General features: G+C 44.3%; 1 protein-coding gene and 1 pseudogene across 1 annotated transcript; one reads left to right on the forward strand and one right to left on the reverse strand.

Moving 5' to 3' along the window:
• The first annotated feature begins 4,506 nt into the window (after window positions 1–4,506).
• Window positions 4,507–6,372, forward strand: LOC147970765 (uncharacterized; annotated as a pseudogene).
• Window positions 6,373–7,459: 1,087 nt separating this feature from the next.
• On the reverse strand, window positions 7,460–13,491 carry LOC125508451 (uncharacterized). The gene is made up of 8 exons (XM_048673166.2): window positions 13,101–13,491; window positions 9,787–9,934; window positions 9,534–9,684; window positions 9,035–9,160; window positions 8,871–8,951; window positions 8,594–8,786; window positions 8,247–8,511; window positions 7,460–7,989 (listed from the first exon to the last, which is right to left on the reverse strand). The coding sequence occupies exons 1-8, from the start codon at window positions 13,350–13,352 to the stop codon at window positions 7,757–7,759; spliced, it is 1,449 nt and encodes a 482-aa protein (XP_048529123.1). The 5' UTR covers window positions 13,353–13,491; the 3' UTR covers window positions 7,460–7,756.
• Window positions 13,492–20,736: the final 7,245 nt, after the last annotated feature.

Here is a 20,736-nt window from a genome sequence, read left to right on the forward strand (position 1 = left end):
GCGTGACTCAGCGGCATGGAGAAGCGGGGTCTCGCCGGTGGGCGTGTGATGATGGACGAGCGCGGGATGGTGGCGTTGTCTGGCGTCGTGGTGGCGTCGACGGCAGCTAGACCGGGCAAGGTAGATGCAGCAATACAACACTGAAGATGGATTGGTGGCAGGTGGCTGTGGCGGCCTCATACCCGGCAGGCGTCCTGGTTGAGGAGTGCGTCGGACTGGTGGGTGCCCCATACCTGGCAGGCGTCCTGGTTGGGACCTCGGGTCTTAGATGTTAAGTTTTGCTGCGAGGTATGTTTGATATTAGGCCCAGGCTATCAGCATCCCTACATCAACTGGATAGTAGTAGCGACAGATGTTGCCTAGACGGTGGCTTTAGTCTTACTATTGTATGACTTTGTAAGGTCTTGATTGAATAATTAATAAAGTAGTTGCATGCATCGTCCAGATCCAGAGGCCGGGGGTCCTCCTCCTTTTCAAAAAAAAAGAAGAAGCAGGCGGCTAGATTTTTTTATGGAAAAAGACCAAGGCCATAGATTAAGTAGCACAAACTCCTACAAAAACTCTTATTGAAAAATGAAAAATACATCCAAATCTTTGAGAGGTGAAAGTTTCTTCCTCCTGCATCCACTAGCGACGCGCCATAAGAAAAGCTCGTTGCTGCCTTCTGGCCTTTGTCACAACAGAGCAAACCTGTTTAAACCCAAGAGCTTGTAGAAGCACAAGCCAGAAAGTCGTCGATGCAGACCAGAAAATGCCGGCGACTATGATTTGCGTAGCGAATTGCCGCCTCAAAAGAAAAGAAAATTGTCCAAGATGGCACGTAAAATGCCCTGGTTTCGGCCAGATACAGTTGGAGAAGACAACTCTCACACGTTCTCCGTTGAGGCTAAGAATGGCCAATCTTCATCCGCCAGAGCTGGAGCCAAAGAACACAGGACGGCGCGACCAAGATAAACCTATAGAAAAAACACCTGACTTGGAAAACCAGATCTAAGGACACACCATCTGACGATACGAAGAAGCATCACCGGAATAAGGACAAGGGAGGAATATCTCATTCGATGCCAACGGCCCCGTCATCATCTCACCACCGCCGAACTAAAGCTAACACTAAATTCATGTCTAACCCTACCACCACCGAACCGAAGCCCTAGGGTCCTCAGCCCATCCCACCCGGAACAACAGAGAAGTGGAAAGAGGGCCCTTAGAGCATATCTAGCCGTTGGCCCCCCAGGAGGCGCTAAAATCACCCCCTTGGGGCGCACCGGCGAAAACCGTGTGCTGGGGGCGTGATGCCCCCAGTCGCGGCGCCCACGATTTATTTGAAAACCACAAACTAGGCACAAATTCATCCAAACTTCCGCGAGTTCATACATATTTAAAATATTTTACAAAAAGAAAAAGAAAAAAAAAAGCTACTCGCCGCGGCCCGTCGTTGCCCTCGCCTCCCGCCGCCCTTGAAGCTCTACATGCCGAGGAGCCTGTAGAACTGTGTGTAGTCGCCGTTGTCATCGTCGTCGTTGTCGCCTCCTCCGCGGCCGCCATCCCTGCTGCACCCCTCCCCAGGTTGGCGCGGCGGGTTGGACGGTCCGGGGGCGTCCTCGTCCTCGTCGCTGTCGAGGATCACCACGCCATGCTCGTCCTCGCGCCCACGCTTGCGGGCGGCTATCTCCTCCAGGGCTCAGCGCTGCCGGACCATCTCGTCATGGAGGTAGTCATCACGCGCCCACTTTAGGGCCTCCTCGTCGGAGAAGCCACGCCGGACTATGGCCTCGTACTCCGCGGGGAGGCCGGGCTCCGCCTTCGGCCTAACGAGGGCGAGGTGGCCAAAGGTGGGGGAGGAGTCGGCGATGCGGACGCCGGAGCTGCGGGTGCGGTGGATGACCGGCGTGTCCTGGGGCTCCGGCTTGACGGGGCGGAGGCTGGGAGAGCCGGTCGAGCGAACGGACAAGGAGGAGGACGCACCCGGGTCCATGCGCCTCGCCGTCCACGAGCTCCCACGCCGGCAGGAAAAGGACGGGGGAGCGGGGTACTCCAGCCTGGGCGTGTTGCCGCCCTTGATGTACTCGAGGACGGCCTCCAGCGTGCGGCCGGGCACGCCCCACCATCGGCGGCGGCCTTCGGAGTTGAGCCTCCCGGAGGGCACGACGCCGTTGGTGGCCTCGAGCTGCTCGGCATGGCGGCGGCGGAAGTAGGGCTCCCACAGCGGGCTGTCGGGGACGTACCGTGGGCCTTCCCTCACCGCCCGCGGCAGAGAGGCGCGGATACGCGCGATCTCCGCATGTCGTGTCGCTCCGGTGGGCGGTGGTGGCACCGGGACCCCGCCGGCGCTGATCCTCCACGCCCCGGGCACCCGCATGCCCGGCGAGACCGGGTACTCGGCTTCATAGAGGAGCCGAGTTTCATCCTCGTGGAGGTGGCGGCGACCGAAGCCGTTCGCTGCCGCGCCGTCGCCTGGGAAGCGCTCGGCCATGGTTGAACTGGAACGGCGAGAGGAGAGGGAGGGACGGGGGAGGAACGGGGCGTCGGCGATGGAGAGTCTGTGCGTCACCGGCGCGCTGGGGGCGGCTTATATAGGCGGAGGTGCCGCGCGTACGCATGGCCGCCATGTTACGCGTGGCGGGCGAGGGACGCGCATCGTCCGGTCTTCACTGCGCCGCCCGTGAGGCATCAATGGAGGAGGCTGACCGGCGCGACAGCCTGTGACAGCTTTGGCATTGATTCGCCGCGGGAACCGAGGCGATGAGGACGATAAAGCGGCGAGAAGAGCCGAGTCGCTGCCAAGGAGGGCCCGCCGACTTTCGCGCCAAAAACGATTCGGTCGGCGCCCCCAACGTGCTGGGTTCGGCCTAGGTCCGCCGGCGCCAATTTCGGCCTGAGCCGGCAAAAAAAGGCCTTTAAAAACGCGACTGGGTCGATTTTTCGACGCCGGCGGCCGAAATATCGCCTGGGGACCTTGTTGAGGGCGCGGCTGAAGATGCTCTTAGACTCGCTGTGCGTTTTGTTGGTTACAGAACTTGAATTAGAACTGAAAATGCTCAGGTAGCAGGAGGCGATGACCAAATTTACTTATGCTGGTGTTACAATCACTCAACCAGCCTATCACAGGCACCATTATGCTGATGTTACAATCACTCAACCCGCCTATCACAGGCACCAATCAAGTCACCTGTTGGGTCTACACAGGCCGCCACCTGATTGCTTTCCCAGGATACAAGACACACAAACACGCTCAAGGTACAAGAAGAGACACACTTTGGCACCCTTTCTCTTGTGCTAATTTTTTTAAATAATACCTATTTTTATTAATTTGCATAAATATTACGCTAAAAAAAGAATTTCAGAAATAATACACCGTCGGCCCGCTGCGGACCGACTGGGCCTAGTCAGCCCACAGCAGGCCGACTGGGTGCACTCGGCCAGTAGCTGGCCGACAGCTGGCCAGCCTGCGACGTGTCGCGCGCGGATTGGGCAGGCCACGTCGCGAGGGGGAGAGAGGGAGCTGTCGGCCCGGCGGTCACGGGGCGAGCCCCTGTCGGCTTACCGCAGGCCTATCGGCTTACCGCGGGCCGATCGGCCAGCTGCGGGCCGACAGGGTGTGGACCCACCTCGCGCGGCACGGCAGGCTCCCTGCCTCTTCTTCCTCCTCCCACGCATGCGAGGGTTCTTCTTCTGTTCTTTCCTTCTCCTCTCTGTACACCAAAATGCCCTCAATTTCTACACCTAAATGAACCATTTATTTGCGGATTTGGCACCGTGAATGGATTCTACTCAGTTAGGGCAACCAAAAGAGACCTCGATCTACTGATGGGGTAGCTCGTGGCGGTCATGGTGAGCATTTAGGTGGAGTTTTTTTTCCAGCTCATTGGTGGAGCTTGTTGCGGCGGTGGAGGTGGAGGTGGTGGTGGAGAAGTTGGGGCAGTGTGGTGGAGGCGGTGGAGGTGAAGCTCCGGCAGTTTGGTGGAGTTTCCCGCTCCGATTCCGGTGATTGAAGGCCGTCGTTCGTCGTTCGCACGCACGCTTCAAGGGTATATTTCAACCAACATTTTATTTTTCGTAGGTGCTCCGGTAGTATTTGTTAATATGTTTCGATGTGAAATAAATTAGGTGTGTGATTATTGTTAGTTACTCCGGTAGTATACGTAAATATATTTAGATGTTAACTAATTAGTTGTGTAAAAATATTTTAGTTGCTCCGGTAGTATTAGTCAATGAAAAAAATAGCGCGCTATAGAAAATAGCGTCACCCCTGAAAATATGCTATTGGCGTGCTATAATGCTCCGGTAGTACATTGATTTATTTTAGCGAGACAATTCTCTATATGCTATAGCGTGCTATTAGCGGCGATATAGCGCTATTTTTTTCAATGGTATTAGTTACTCCGTTAATATTCTGTAATATATAGCTAGCTAATATATAGACATGTCTAATATTTCTTAGTGGGGGTATATTAAGTTGTTGCTTAATACCTATATTTCGTTGTTGAAAAAAATAGGTGAGCCGAGATGTCCGATGTAGTGAACTTCAGATTTTGCTATGGTCCTGGTACTGTCCAAACAACTGAGATGGGAGCAGATTTGAGTGAATTTACTCATATAGATGTGCCAATGAGCGCACCTCAAACATGGTCAGTCAGTCAGTTGAAAGAATGGATTGCGGCAAGTTTAGGTCTTGATACTGAAACACACACCGTCGGTGTTCATGCATTGTGGACACGGTCAAGTTCAATAATTTACTTTTATTTGAGGCCGATAGAGCGAGACTCCGAATGGGTGCGGTGGTTACAAGGTTGTGAACGAAGGGGATGCAATCCTGTTGCTTTAGTGCTTCCCGTCATGAAGGAGGTCACTGCACATGAAGGCGAGGGTGGCTACGATCCTGGTCATAGCAGTGTAGGGAGGCGGTTATCTATGTCAAATGCTGGAGATGATGATTACGAACATGGATAGAGCAGTCAGGTAGAAGGAGGAAATGCTTATGGTTATGAACCAGGGCAGAGTAGTCAGGTAGAAGTAGGAAATGCCGATGGTGATTACAATGGCGAGGTGGACGCTGACGAGGTAGATGGGCACATGCAGGACCAGATGGAAGAAGAAGACACCGATGTTGAAAGGGGTCATGTCGATGATTCTGACGAGTCAGATGAAGAAGAAAATGCAGAGGAGGTCCCGAATCCTGCATCGTGGAATCATGACTTCTCATCTGCAATGACCGTGAATGATGGACATGATTCAGCCTGGCAATATCACCAGAACAATATTGCGACGGGTGCTATGTATCCGAACAAGCAAGCCCTAAAAGATGCAATAATTAACTGGGCAATGTCCACGCAAAGGGTTTTCACAGCTCAGGTGTCTAGTCAGAAATTCCTGACAATGGTATGCAAGAACGCAGATTATCCCGCCAGGGTGCACGGCTTTCTCCCTAAGTATGGCACAAGTTGGGTGATAAGTGACTTAGTTAATCATAGTTGTCTTATTCCCTGCATCCCTCATGATCATGCCAACCTTTCATCGACGCTTATTGCTCGGTTGTTTTACGATGAGATAGTGCAGGGCAAAGCTATGGAAGTGAAGGCAGTCCAAACAAAAGTCTTCGCCAGGTTCAAGTACAGAATTTCTTATGGCAAGGCTTGGAGGGCTAAGCATGCGGCGCTTGAGAGAAGATTTGGTTCTTATTTTGATGCATATGACTCTGTTGTCCAGCTCCTCCACACCCTGCAGCAGCGGAATCCAGGCACATATATCGATATCCAAGACATGTTCATGCCAGAGTTCCCAACTGTGAGGGTGTTGCATCGTCTCTTCTTCTCTTTCGGTGTATGCATCGAAGCTTTCAGGCATTGCCGACCGGTGATATGTGTTGACGGTACTTTTCTCACAGGCAAGTACAAGGGTCAGATCCTAACAGCCATAGGTCAAGACGGCCAAAATCAAGTCATCCCACTCGCATTTGCTTTTGTGGAGAGTGAGAACATTGAAAGTTGGACATGGTTCTTCAGGCAGTTGAAAATATCAGTTGTGAATGAGAAGCCCAATGTGTGCATCCTTCATGATAGGCATGCAGGTATACTCAGTGCGATAAGGACACTGACAAACCCAGGCCCTGAGGAACAAGTTCCATGGCAGGACTTGCAGAGCCGTTGGTGCATGCGCCATCTGGGGGCTAATTTCTTCTCGCAGTTTAGAAATAAGAACCTGATGAATCTGTTCAAAAAACTCTGCAAGCAGAACCAGCTATGGAGGTACAATTTGATACGCGACAGACTTAATGTGTGCACGCAGAGACACGTGAGGGACAGGAAAGCTGCAAGAGATGCAGCGGTGAGGAACAGGAAAGCTGCAAGAGATGCTTTTCTGCAGCCCTTCTGAAAGTTTCACTCTCCGGCTCCACTACCTTCTTCCACCTTGCATGCAACCTAAGAAGTTCTATACGTACCTCCTCATAGGTCCTTTCAGGCCACCCAGACATACGTAATTCATGAGCCAACTCATTCATTATGGTGTCACTACCGGTGAGTTCGTCCCATGGGACTATCCTATTGTCCATCCTGAAATCGGTAACTAGCCTCAGAAGAGTCCTGCTCATCTCAGGGTGAAAACTACGATCGAAAGGATAATGGGACATCTCAACTACACTACACTGGAATGCTTATCCTCCTCTGTCTGAAGGGGGTTTTATAGGTAGGGATGAGAAAATGGCGGGAAAGAACGACTGCGGTATGGCGGAAACAGGTGGCGGGAAAGAGTTGGCGCGAACATATGACGGGAAACGGGTGGCGGAAAGAGTTGGCGCGAACATATGGCGGGAAAGAGTTGGCGCGAACATATGGCGGGAAAGAGTTGGCGCGAATATATGGCGGAAAACGGGTGGCGGGAAAGAGTTGGCGTGAACATATGGCGGGAAAATATTATGGGCAAAGGGTTACACGAAATACGTCACAGTTTATAAAAAAATCCAATGATCGTTCGGGAAAAAAATGGTGGCATGCACCGGTCAGCCCACAGCGGGCCAATTAGTCCCTGTCGGCGCACAGCTGGCCAATTAGTCGCTGTCGGCCCACAGCTGGCCAATTAGGCCCTGTCGGCCCACTACTGGCCGACTGGACCTGAACTGGTGGCCGACAGGCCAATCGGCCAACAGCAAGCCGATAGGGTCTCAGTCAGCCTGTTGTGGACCGACTAGGCCCACTCGGCCTGCTGCGGGCCGACGGTGTATTATTTTCAAAAATTATTTTTTGAGCGTAATATTTATGCAAATTAATAAAAAAAATGTATTATTTAAAAAAAATTAGCTTCTCTTGTACTCCCTCCGTCCCATAATATAAGACGTTTTAACAATCTATGTTAGCTTGCAAAAACGACCTATATTATGGGACAGGGAGTACTTATTTCTTCTCAACGCAAATGAAGTGGGTACATAGCATAGTTATGCCCTCTCAGTAAATTCCAAAGATGATTACCAGAGTCAAGAAACATGTAAATTTGTTGAAAACGCATCATTTCATGGACATAAATGAAAAATAGCACAAGGTTCCTACAGAAAGCTGTAGATGAGCTTTTTCTAAACTAACTATTGCATGGTAGATAACACTATCACACAAAATATTTACAGGGAACTACATTTTCTCATACTGCCCCCCAGGAATTACAATCTACTGCAGAGGTAACCAAACCCGGAGATGATACAGAATGCAGCACTGAATGCATCCAATCTTCTCATCACATCAAAAAGTGACATGTATATATATACCACCTAACTGGACCATACATGCACCAGCCCCTGACTGTTGCCAGTGTAGATCTCGTTCCTGTCCTCGTCGTAGAACAGTGCTGTGACATCCTCCAGAGCTTCTGGGATACTACTCCAGATTGAAGGGCTACCATTCTTGCGAGGGGCTATACTAAGGGCAGGATCATTCGCTGCAATCTTGGCAATGCACTTGCCAGTCATAATGTCGCTCATGTTGATGGATCCAATTGAAGAAGCTGCATGTGCATCACTTGAGTTAAGATAATTTTCCATAACTAGTTGTACAAAACCAAATGAATTTAATCACATTTATTTGGTCATATACCATATCTTATCTTTGTATAACTGCCCAATATATTGATATTAGCAATCCGTAGATGACAGAGCATACATGCAAGTACAACTTGCCACTGTGGGCAGACTATCCAAATGACAGGAAGTAGTTGGACACAAATAATGCAATTTAATTGTTGGAGAAGAAATTAGGGTGCACCTGTACCGTCATCAGCCGCTGCATCGGATTTACAGTAGGATATAATCAGATCCTGGTCGGTTGTAATGTAAATATTGTTGGTACTACAATCTTGATGCCATAGCAAATGGTCCTCAAACGATGTAACAAGCTCTCCTCGGAAATTCCATACAGCAACTGTTCTGTTTCGGAATGTCAAGAAGAGATTGTTCTCATACAGAAAAATGAATGCTGACGGGGTCATAAACTTCTCAATACTGATTTCAATTAGCTCAGAACTTCGTACCTTCATGAAGAAGAAGCTATTAGGCTTACAAAACAGTAAAAGTTACAAGATAAGTATAATAAACTGATGTATCGTGCCATACATCAAGTATCTGAAGGTTCTCGTCTTCTTGCTTCACAAGGAGCTTCTCATTGAATTGCTCAATAAAATCAATTTTCTTGCCGCGGTGCAACAAGTGCTTGAATAATTTGAGTGGCTTTCCATCTTCAATAGATAATATCCTCAAAGGAACATAACTTGGCGTTCGATCATATATTAAGAGCATAATTCCTGGACTGAAAGGAGAAATCAAAGGAATAACTTAACATGGTTCGAATATGAAAACGAAAAATATAATAAACAAGGAAAAGGGTGCAGACCTAATCTTTATCTCCTGCACATTGGTATCAGGTATTGAATATAGAAAGGAATAGTTCTTCAGATCAAAAACCTTGTAGATACTGCCAGAAAAAGTATTGACCATTACAACAGTAAACATTGTTTAGTGCACATTATAATGTGACGAATGTTTAAGAAGGCATACCCATCCTGGGCCGAGTAAGTGAGTACTTTTCCATTTACATCATCAAACTCAACAAAGCCAGGCCACTTTAGAGATTCCGATTCAAAAAGAGGAAACCCAGCATCTAATTGGTCCCTCCTTATATACCTGAAAGAACGCATATATATTGAACATATAAGAACTTTAGTAAGTTAACTGTATTCAATGAAAATAGCGACATTATCATGAAAAAGTAAAAAAAAAACTAAATATGCAATTGCATAACTTGTAAATATAGAAAATCACAGGTAACAGTAAAATATACTCCCTCCGTTCCTAAATATTTGTCTTTCTAGAGATTTCAACAAGTGACTACATACGGAGCAAAATGAGTGTATCTACACTCTAAAATATGTCTACATACATCCGTATGTTGTAGTCTGTTTGAAATGTCTAGAAAGACAAATATTTAGGAACGGAGGGAATATATAAGAGTGTTTCTTGACAAGTTACAGATTAAGGCATTAGCATATGCTCTTACTCGATTGGGGTTGTTCTGCACTTCAATGTGCTAAAATGGTCTGATGCATAAACTGAGACAGTAATAAGTGAATCGTTGTTCTTGTTGTAGAACAAACTCCGGATCACTTCGTCCGGGCTTAAATTCAAGAAGGATAACCGCTTATTTGTTACTGCAGAAGCAAAAACACAATGCAAGAGGTCAAATAACATCACTGGTCTTCATCACTGCCTGTCAAATACAGACACGTTTTACAGGAGGCGCAAATACCTACCTCGACTAAAAGCAGCACAAAGCCCAGAGTGAGCAAGAGCAAATATAATATCTTTTGCTGCGACGATCTCAATAATTTTGGATCTTTTTTTGAGAAACTGTAGCTTCACAAATAGGTGAGCATCATGATCATATGTGTCAAACTCTTCCTGCACCAAATATATATTAATAATGTCAGTCTACTCATATTTAGATGATTCATATTAAGAGGAACATGTAATGTAGTTTTTTCTCAATTAAGAACCCCATACAGGACGAGCAATTATACATACTGGAAGCTATTTATGATGTCGCTTTACTCTTATTTAGATGATTCATATTAAGAGGAAAATATAATGTATTTTTTCCCAAATAAGAATAACATAAAAGGTGAGCAATTGTACATAGTGGAAGTCTTAGTACTCCCTCTGTTCATAAATATAAGATGTTTTGGATATTTGAATATGGACTACATACTGACTGAAATGAGTGAACAAACACATTAAAACATAAGTTTGTGAACAAACACACTAAAACTTTATATATATATATATATATATATATATATATATATATAATATATATATATATATATCCGATTCAGAAAGAAGTTCAGAACATCTTATATTTGTGAAGGGAGTAGCAGATTACATATAGACACAAGTTGTACACCTTAGCTGAAATTTCGCTAGCTAAATATGTAACGATATGCCCATTTTGGGTCTTCTACTACAAAAATCGAAGTTGAGGAAAAAACAATAGAACCACTAATTCAGCAAATAAGGAATCAGGATCCAGCAGGTCAGCACTGAGTTATCTTGAGCATTATAACTATCACATGGAAGTGACACAGTTTAAGCTTATCTAACGTACTCCTTCTGTCCCATAATGTAAGACATTCCTTGACACTAGTGTAGTGTCAAAAAACGTATTACATTATGGGACGGAGGGAGTGGAAAATAGCCACGTCGAGAAGTATCTATATCTATATCTATACCAATATAAAAAGACCCAAAGGGGCAGATCCAATTGATCTCGGCCATCAAACTAAGTCAATCCAACGACCTACACTGCTCCAATGGCGAGCGTTAAACGTGTTTAACGTGCAATTAATATCATACCAAATATTGCACTAATCACAAAATTAACACACAAATAATAGCATACCTAATATCTGCGTGCAATTAATATATTGTCTAAATATTAACGTGCAACGCGTGCAGTTAATATATTGCCTAAATATTAACGTGCGTTGCACGTGTGCATTTACTAGTAATCACAAATGCTTCGAGGCTCAAATCCAGTCTTCTGCAAGTAACAAGCTATTTAAGCTAGCTTATTAAGGCTGCAAAATACCCCCAAAACATATGCTTTTCAACAAGCAACAGAAAATTGTATGAGCATCTCCAAACAGACTTGCCTAATCTGAGCCCCTATATGTCCGCGTACACACCCGGTCAGTGTCCGGGTGACCGGGTGTGTCCGTTTCGAACACTGATTTGTCCGTGCACGCAGCGGTGTCCCCCCAAATTGTCAGGGCACATGCATATGATTGGTGGGGATGGAGAAAGAGAAAAGAAAGAAAAAAGTGGTCCAGGGTGGTCCAGGTTCGACATGGCGGGCTGTCCTGGCACGCCCAGAGCCCTCATTTCCTCCTCACATATGGACTGGATTTGAGGTTCGCGGACAGCTCAGACATACGAGGATGATTTATGAGGCCTGGTTGGGTAGCCTTTTTCCTTCTTTCTCTTGTCCGAGCACTATCCAGGCTGTCCACCCGGACATATGAGGAGGATTTGAGGTCCCCGGTTGGAGATGCTCTAACCAGGTCAACGAAGGTGGCAAACTGAGTCAGCTCGAGTGACTTGAAGCAGTCTCCAGACTCCAGCTATCCAAAATTTTGTGTGGTGTGTTATTGTGCATAGTTGCACTGGCAGATGCAAGTTCAACCAGTAATGGCTACATAGGATAAGGTGCCCTGTTCAATTCTTCTCTAGTATAACCCATACACATAGGCGTGACCCGGACATGTACTTCAGCTGTGTACGATCCCTCTTTTTTAGGCCATTTTTCCTTTCCTCCAATATAATATAATTAGAGGTACTTCTTATTTTGGAAAGAAAGTAAACACTCTAAATGCATATGGTTAAAATGGTATAATATAATTAGTGGTACTCCCTCCGATCCAAATTAATTGACGCACACTTAGTACAACTTTACACACACTTATTATAACCATACACACTTTGTATACTTTAGTACAAAGTTGTACTAAGTGTGCTTTAATTAATTTGGATAGGAGGGGGTACTTCTTTTTTGGCAGTTCAATTAAAACTGCCAAAACATCTTATATTTAGAAACAGGGGTAGTAGTTCGCGTCGGAATATTGGTTCCGAAAATACAGACATCACTACTTAGTAAAAAAGTTGCTTCAGTATTATATGTGCAGTTAGATAGGATGGCCCTGGCGAACACCATTGTTTCCATTCAGGACCCTCATCACTTTGGTGCTGTGGGAGGTATAGAAGCATAGGAATGCCATCATCTTTGACGGTGCCCTGCCGTCATTCCAGGAGGTCATACGTCGGATTGATTTGGAGGGGCGTGTTTGGCAATCGGCCGGGATCCTTAAGGGTGATCGCGCGAATTTCCTCGCGGCCATAGCGGTGGGTGTATCCAGAGTAGTTGGATGTAGGGCGTGTGTGGAATGGTAGCCGGCGGGCTACCGTGTAACAATCCCACTCTGGCGGCAGGGTTTCTTCTGTAACCCTTTCCTACCCCTTTAATATATGATACGCACTCTCGTGAGTATTGAGATAGTTGGAACTTGGAAGGTCCTTTTAAAACGATTTCATGAAATGCCATTTTAAACCATCTGGTTCACTTATTGAATAACCCGTAGCATAATACCAAAGATCCAATCCTAACCGGGGACGCCACAACTCAATTCAGTAGCCATAACCCAGATACTGGCAATTCAATTATCTGAAATGGAACTCCGCATGCCAGAAGTAACAGTCTCAACGCTGCCTACACAATACAGAACCCTCGGAACAACCCTCAAGATCTGACATTTTTCCGTATGAACTCAACGAACTTAGGTCCCGAAAACCAAAACTTCTGCCGGATCACAACCTTAAAAGTTAACGCAAAAGAAAGTCACCCTCAAGCAAAACTCCCCATCAATTTTGCCTCCCAAACCATTCACGGCGCCACAAAACGATGGCTTCGCCTCCTCAATTACGACCAACGAGAAGCCAAACCATAGAGATCCGGAGACCACCGGCCACACCATCCCCAAAAATGCGCAGGGGGACGCCGCGGTCGGTAGCTTACCTGGAGCTGCATGTTCCGGAACCGCTCAGGCACGGCGGCCGCGGCGCCGCCGCCGCGCGCGGCGAGCTGCCGCCCCCCGATCTCGCGGCGCTGCAGCTTGGCCGCGGAGTTGATGAGTGGGGCGTCCATGCGCCGCTTCCGCTCGCCCCCGGTGCCACCGCCCGGCCCGGCCCTGTCCGCTCCATCGCCGCCCCGCCGGCGTGCCGTCACCCGGAGCCGCACCCGCAGCTGCGACCTCTTGGGGCCGTCCATCCTCCTGCCCTCCTCGCAACTCGCGCGCGCGCGGGGCTAGGGTTTGGACGCCGACGCGGTGCTTTGGTTAGGAGGGGTTGGGGAATTCGGCTTGTGTCGGGTCGGGAGGAGAGGGAGAGAATAGCTTCTTTTTTTTTTTGAGTAGTAGGGAGAGAATAGCTTTTTTTTTTTGAGTAGTAGGGAGAGAATAGCTTTTTTTTTTTGAGTAGTAGGGAGAGAATAGCTTTTTTTTTTAAGGAAAGTAGGGACTAGGGAGAGAATAGCTGGGAGGGGCGGCTCCGTGGTGCGCTGTTTACACCGGCCGATGGCTCAGAGCTACAGTGAACAGCTGTTTGCGTTAGAATATAACTATTAGAATGCCCGTGCGTTGCTACGGGCACAAGAGAAATATAGATGAGTCCAAAAGCATAAGTTGTGGCCATCTTTTATCTTCTTCATGAAAATGTTGTCCCTCAACTTTTCTACATATACAGGTAATATATATACTTTTAGATATATACCAAGATTGTGGGAAGACATAAGGTAATATTTCATATCTCGTTTCTTTCCATTTCCTCCATATTCACCATCACAACAAGACGTGACATCATGTGCATTCTCTCGCAAAAAAAATAAAAAAAAATGTTAATTCTCCCTAGCTGCCTCCTATTTTCTGACAAACCTTGGACCTCACCTCCGACCTTGCTATCACATAGTCATCTCTCTTCTCTTTCATTGTTCATATCCTTTCCATCAAGGATGATAGTACATTACATTTAGTTGAAATATATTGCCCATCTCTTCATTAGTTCAAACTTTTGAATAAGTTGGCTGAAGCATGAATCAATATGGTATCCAAGCCAAGAGGTCTTTTGAGTTCAAGACCCCACCAACGCAGTATTAAAATAGAAGATCGTACGTTCTACATCGATCACACATCTAAGCACTAAATAAACCTAAACATGATAGTGCATTACATTTAGTTGAAATATATTGTCCATTTCGCTTCATCAGTTCAGATTTTTTGATGAATTGGCTGGAGCATGAATTCAATAAACACCTCACGTTAATATTCTCTCATTGTCACATACATTTGAAAACAGTGACGATTGTCATGGTGGGCGATGTTTTTGTCGATAATCTCAAGACCAACTGGCTCAGTATCTTGGAGGTGCTCATATGGATAGAGTGTGCATGCATGCGTTCATAAGGATGAGTGTGTGTACCTGTTTGTAAACATCGGCGTTTGTACTGTGTGTGTTTTAACTTCAGAATACACAAGAATTATATCACAAGCACAAGTGTCAAGATATAACAACATGATGGTTTTCAAATTAAGGAGTTCTGTGAATATACATTTCTTGCCAAAGGAAACAGGAATATACATAGCAACTGATGAATAAAGTCATATGGAGGATATAGTGCACCCCCTCCTCCCATGTAAAATTCAACATGTTAATTGCTTTGCATCCATTTTATAAACCAAGCCTTGCTTTAGTTGATGCCACCTAACAAGAGAATAGGCAAACATATGTACATGATTACATAATACATTAATTTCAGTGGTATTTTTTAATATGTTCGATGCTAGGCTAGTATATTATTAGATCAACAAACAAAACTTCAACATTCATTCAGAAACTCGGGTAGGTGACGTCTAAATATTTTACCAACTTCAACAAGATGGAAAACAAATAGCAAGAAATATATGCACAATACAAAAGTGTCTCTTACCATGACAACACCCAATATAAATTAAAAATACAAAAAAGTTGTTACAGTAGTACTATTACTTACAACAAGAATTGTATGTTTCCTAAGCAAACTGCAACTTTCTGGAATAAATGTTTCTTGACATTCAATGTTCATTTTAGAATCCACGTAAAGTGTTGTGGAATAATTGTTTCTTGAAAGTCAACTTTCTGTATAGCGTAATTTCTTATGCATAAGAGATAAATAATGCACAAAATATAGAACCATAAGATAGCTAGAAGCCTGCTACTGTAAATTGGTGAAACTATGAGCCAGCAACAGAATAACATGGAAAACAAGTATGAGAAATATGAAACTGCTATTCCTCTGTACAAAGCCAATACGAATTCCAGCCCATGCTATTAGTGAATCCTGTTGACCATGAAGAAGCTAAATGGAAAAACACTACTTTTTATATAATAGAAAATAGACCGCAAGAAGACACGAAATAACAAAGAAAAGCAAAAAAAAAGTTTAGAAGGTTGAACCTAATGCTAGCACCATGGTAATAAACCCATGTCTACAAAGGAACATTAGCATTCAAATGTGAGAGCTCAGTAGCTTGTCATGTCTATATTTTGTTACACTTGTATCTGATTTGAAATTTAAAGAATTATGATGAGAAACTCACGTAGAACTGCAGTATAATTTTTGAATAAACATTGTCAATTATCTAAGAGTGCTAACATTTAAACTCATTCAAAATGTTGGCAAATGGGATGAGAAATGTAATACCCGAGATAATACATTATAAGGCTACAACAAGTCCCCTCCAATTTTTAGGAAGCTCTCCACTATATGTGTAGCAATGAACCAGCCTCAAAACCCATTATAGACTGCCAGATAGATATTTGTTTCTTCAATTTCTAACAAACATATAAAATATTGATTGAGAAGCACTCCTGCTTACTACACAGTGATTCATAACATCAAAGTGCAGGAACAAACTTGATTTTGTTGAACTGATAAAATTCACCTTGTTCTTCTTCACCAAAGTCTTCCCCAAGATTTTTCATCTAGTCTTCTTTCCCATATATATTTTTTCTTCAGAAAGGAGGCCTACCTAGGCTTCTTTCCCATATCTGCACAAGTCATGCTTAGAGCTGGTCCTTGTGAAGCACTAACCTACCTTGGCTCAACGCCAATGTGCATCAGCCTATCAAAAGCATAGGTGTAAGAATCATCCATGTACTCTGCACAAACAAGGGAAAAATCGTATGAGCTTTGATGCTTCACTATATTATAGTTTAGCAGAAGAGATAAACGGGCAGAAGTCTGGATGTATAGTAGTGGGGAAGCTGAGGTTACCTGGATTACCGATCAAAGGTGCCTTCCATTTGCCCTTGTGGTTCAGGTTCCTAAATTTTTGAATGCACAAAAACTTATGCCAGAAGTTGGACGCCCGAGGTATCCTATGCCATTTGGGGCGATGGAATTTCGAGTAACTGCTTGTTGAATTGATGATATTGCCGGGCATTGAATTAACTGAATCAGAGTGACTCTAAAGATAGGGCACGATAGAATCACAAAGCATAGAAAAAGTAGATAAGTTTGTGTGAGATACTCACAGTCAATTGTATCCACTATTCTCTTAACGGGCATAAATTGTAGCAAACTAAGCCAACATAATCCGCCTGTAATACTTAACCAGTGTCCAACATCCTTGAGTAACAAAAGGATTAATGTTGATCACTTACAAAAGAAATGGGCTACAATCACAAGATAAATGACATGGAAAAGGTCAACCGAACCTTTAAAAGTGGGAACTGTAGCGTCAGTCCAATTCCGCTGCCATGGCACCATTTTTTGCTGCACCTAGTGCCACCCAAAGTTTGTCCTAATATTCTATTGCTAGTATATAAGTTCTAAAGTATTTTACTAACAAACAAAAAGGTGGGGAAAATGTGAATCTACAAATTACGAGGACAAAATAAAATCAAAAGTCCAAACGGATGTGTTAAGATCAGTTTATACGTGCAGCCAAATGTTACAAAGCTAGCTTACATGAGTTCAATCCACCAGAATCGAGAAGATGCACAAAATGTCGGGAAACGAATTACAAACACTACCATTTTAAAGAACAAAAGGTAAACGTAGTCCAGCCTTTCAGTGAATACTGAAGCGGAAAATAGAAATATTTATGAATCTCCAGAACAAACAAAATAACACAGAGTGGAAGCTTAGAAAGATATAGTAATGCCTCGCCAGCGTCACCTTCAAAGTTGCATATGTTACACCCAGGCACACATAATGACACAAAAGAATTATGCTGGAATTTAATGTTCGGGCTAGAAGTAATTTGTTTCCATTTTATTGTACCCAGATTCTGTTGGTTACTTTTCCTACTGAATTTATCCTGCATATAAATAAGGGTTACTGAATCGTTGGAACCTAATCATTGTCGGTACCAAATTTTTAAACCATACTCCTAAAACAAGTAGTACCGATTGTTCCGCATAATGCATATAAGGTGTGTCAGTTTCTATCCGTGGCTCCCTGCTCCAAGTACCCCGTCGGTGAATCTTATGGCCGAAAGGCGACCGTGTGAAGCGATGGCGTCTGGTCGTAGGCGTCTGCTCATGTTTCTGTCCATATAAATGTCAAAATGTCAAACCAGATGTGTGTGCTAGAAGATTGTTCCTAATTCAATATAAATGGATAATTTTTTACTGTTGCCCTTTATTTCTTGAAGACCAGTCAGTCTAGTTTTCCCTAGGTTCTGAAATCGCTGCATGGGCCCTCAACTTCTTCAGGTTCGGCTCTTGTGCAGATACAGTTAGCCTTTGCACTACAAATTTATTAGCAAAACATATGTTTCCTACATAGAACATAAAGCTAGCCAATCTCACCGAGAAATCATAGTGCCCTGCCTGAAGTTCCTGAAGCTCCTGTATGCCAAAGATGTAACTCCGTTGTTGTCTGAGCTTCCACTGGGCAATGTGTAGACAACTCTAAGCTTCATTTCCTCAATCATCATATCAGCATCCTTGTTGAACTGAAGAATACATATATATATGGAATATAGTTGGTGGAATGCTAATCATCCAGAGCCTGATGACATTGACAACACAACACTAAATCATAGAAACCGGTGAAATTCCATAAATATCTTGAAGAAAGATCGATTCATAAACTTAGGTGGATGGAATAGAACACATATGTGTGTGCTCGTTTCATACTGCTGGGTGGATGGGATAAACGCCATGGACACTCTCTCATTGGACAGCATCTCTACTGAATAGGGAATAATTATCTCTATCAATAAGCAAAAGCAAACAACTGAAACAAGATAACTATATCACTTCAGTCCTTACATTGAGACGCCAATTTGATCACAGAAGACCATCTGTAAAAATGCAGAACAACATGGGCCTTGGCCTCAATTCGGCGACCCAACTTCAATTTTGAAAGCCTGCAAGCAAGCGAGAGATAGGAGTGAGCACAGTAATCTGAAATCAAATGAGAGAGTGTCAGCATTGTCGTCGTGCTCCCCTGTTCAGGCCATCTCGGTGCAGTCACATCCCGTTCAAAAAATGTTCGATAAATGAATTGAATTTATTATATATGCTTTCATGTAATCACCAATTTTTTTAGTTATAAAATAATAGATTGACTTGGGATTTCCAAACATGTTGGTGTCAAATGTATATTTACTCACTTAACATTGAACTATACAATATTGTGTATAGGATATACTGTACTCAGGCATGTAAATACGATAACTTTGTCATGCATCATTCATACGAAGCTCATTCTCACTTTTCTCATTCATACGAAGCTCATTTTTTCTCCTTCTTTATTTGTATCAGAATTTCTGAATTTAATGATGTTGACAGTTCTGACCAATTTGTTCAATGCACATACACATTTAATCAACCAGCACCATTAGCCATTTTGTGAAAAAACTAAGTAAATAGAACCATGCACTACCCGAAACTACATGATGCCAATGTCCTTACCTTTGTTGCTTGCAAGAATGCATACTAAAACATGGGGCAAAATCGTAGCTCTAATCATGGCAGTCCTTGTTAGTTGTCGTTAATCTACATCTCATAGAAATATTATTTGCTGAAGACAATCTCAACATACAAATCTGAAGAGTTTTATTAAAACTCAGCTAGATGCCTTTCCCAAAATAGTACTCAATTCATCCCAAAATAAGTATCGCTGGTTGAGTTCAACTTTAGTATTTTGAGATGGATGGAGTAGTATTTTATACGAAGAGAATTATATAGGTTCCACACTTACAAAGATTGGTAGGCATAAATATGAGTACTATCCATGGAAGTCATATTCAGTACTTCGATGGAGAATATCAGTATCATCTTTAGAAGAATTTAGCACCATGTCTAATTTAATTACACGGACACCTATTTGCAGAGCCATGATGATGGGAACGTCACTGCAGTCACTGATTAGCTGATTGCTAGTAAAATATGAGTACTGCGGTGTAACGAAATAGTGGGACAACGGTGCATTCATGTCATGGCGGACCTGGTAACATGAGATTTACATCAAAATTAAGAGCAAAGCTTGTAACAGCAGATTGTTCCTAGGAAAATAAATAAACAAATAGAGCAAATAACCAAATTCAAACCAGGTACCATTTGAGTAAAATCTGCAAAATGATCCTACAAAGCATTGCAGCAAATTTGTTGAGCTACCTCAAGGAATCTAAAAATGCCAAGACCGGAAGATCGACACTTACTATATCAGGCGCTTCCTTATCATCCCATCCATGATAATCTGAACAACCGAGCTTCAGAAGTTCATAAGTATCTGCTAGATCGCTCAATCCTGTATTCCTGTTGTAGGGAAAAATCAACAGTTAATTGCATTAAGGTTTCAGATACAATAGATAGATATGTAAGATGCATCATTATGGTGTACATAGATGAAGCATTATAAGATGATGACACTGTTCGTACCAGATAGTTCCCATCGCTTTCACAGTTTCCCATCTCTACCCATGTTTCTATGCATTTTGGATCATCATCTGTAGAAAACGAAGTCTTGAATATCAGTTTTTTTTGCCACCACACGATACTTCCTAAAATTAGGTGGTTGCTTACTGTCAACAAAACAAGATTTTATGTTAGAAATAATAAGGGCATGTATTGTTTAATACAGATTCTGCGCAGTCAGACTTCTAATCCTATTGGTGACTATAGACAAAGATAAGATACGAGGTAAACAACTAAACACACACCCTTGGGAACATACACGGAAGAGATTCAGGATTGTGTTTCCAGTAACTGTATACCTCTGGCCATCGTGTTTCTAGTACCGGTGTGTGCCTCTGGCCATCGACACGAAGAGGTGCAGGAAGCGGAGGGCCTCGACATCAAGCCCCAGCCCGTCAACGTCGCGACGCTCGGCGAGCAGGCACATATGCGTTCACGCGTCCTCGCCTCCCTGCCACGGTCGAGCGTCGCCAAACGGCCCCACACAAGCTTTGACTCCATGAGTTACATGCTCCTCTTCCCGTGACGAGCGCCGGCTGCCTGTCCCCTAGATCCAGCCTCGACGTGACAACGTCGAGCTTCACCGCCTCCGATTCCTACGAGCACGAAGCCGAGGGCTCCAGGAAGAGGTCGGAAGAGGATAGGTGTAGCGGAAGAAAACCTGAGCGAGCTGTGGGAGGGAGGAGGGG

The sequence above is a fragment of the Triticum urartu genome, chromosome 5A, assembly GCF_056163025.1.
Source record: "Triticum urartu cultivar PI428250 chromosome 5A, HENAU_Tu73, whole genome shotgun sequence".
Lineage (NCBI taxonomy): Eukaryota > Viridiplantae > Streptophyta > Magnoliopsida > Poales > Poaceae > Triticum > Triticum urartu.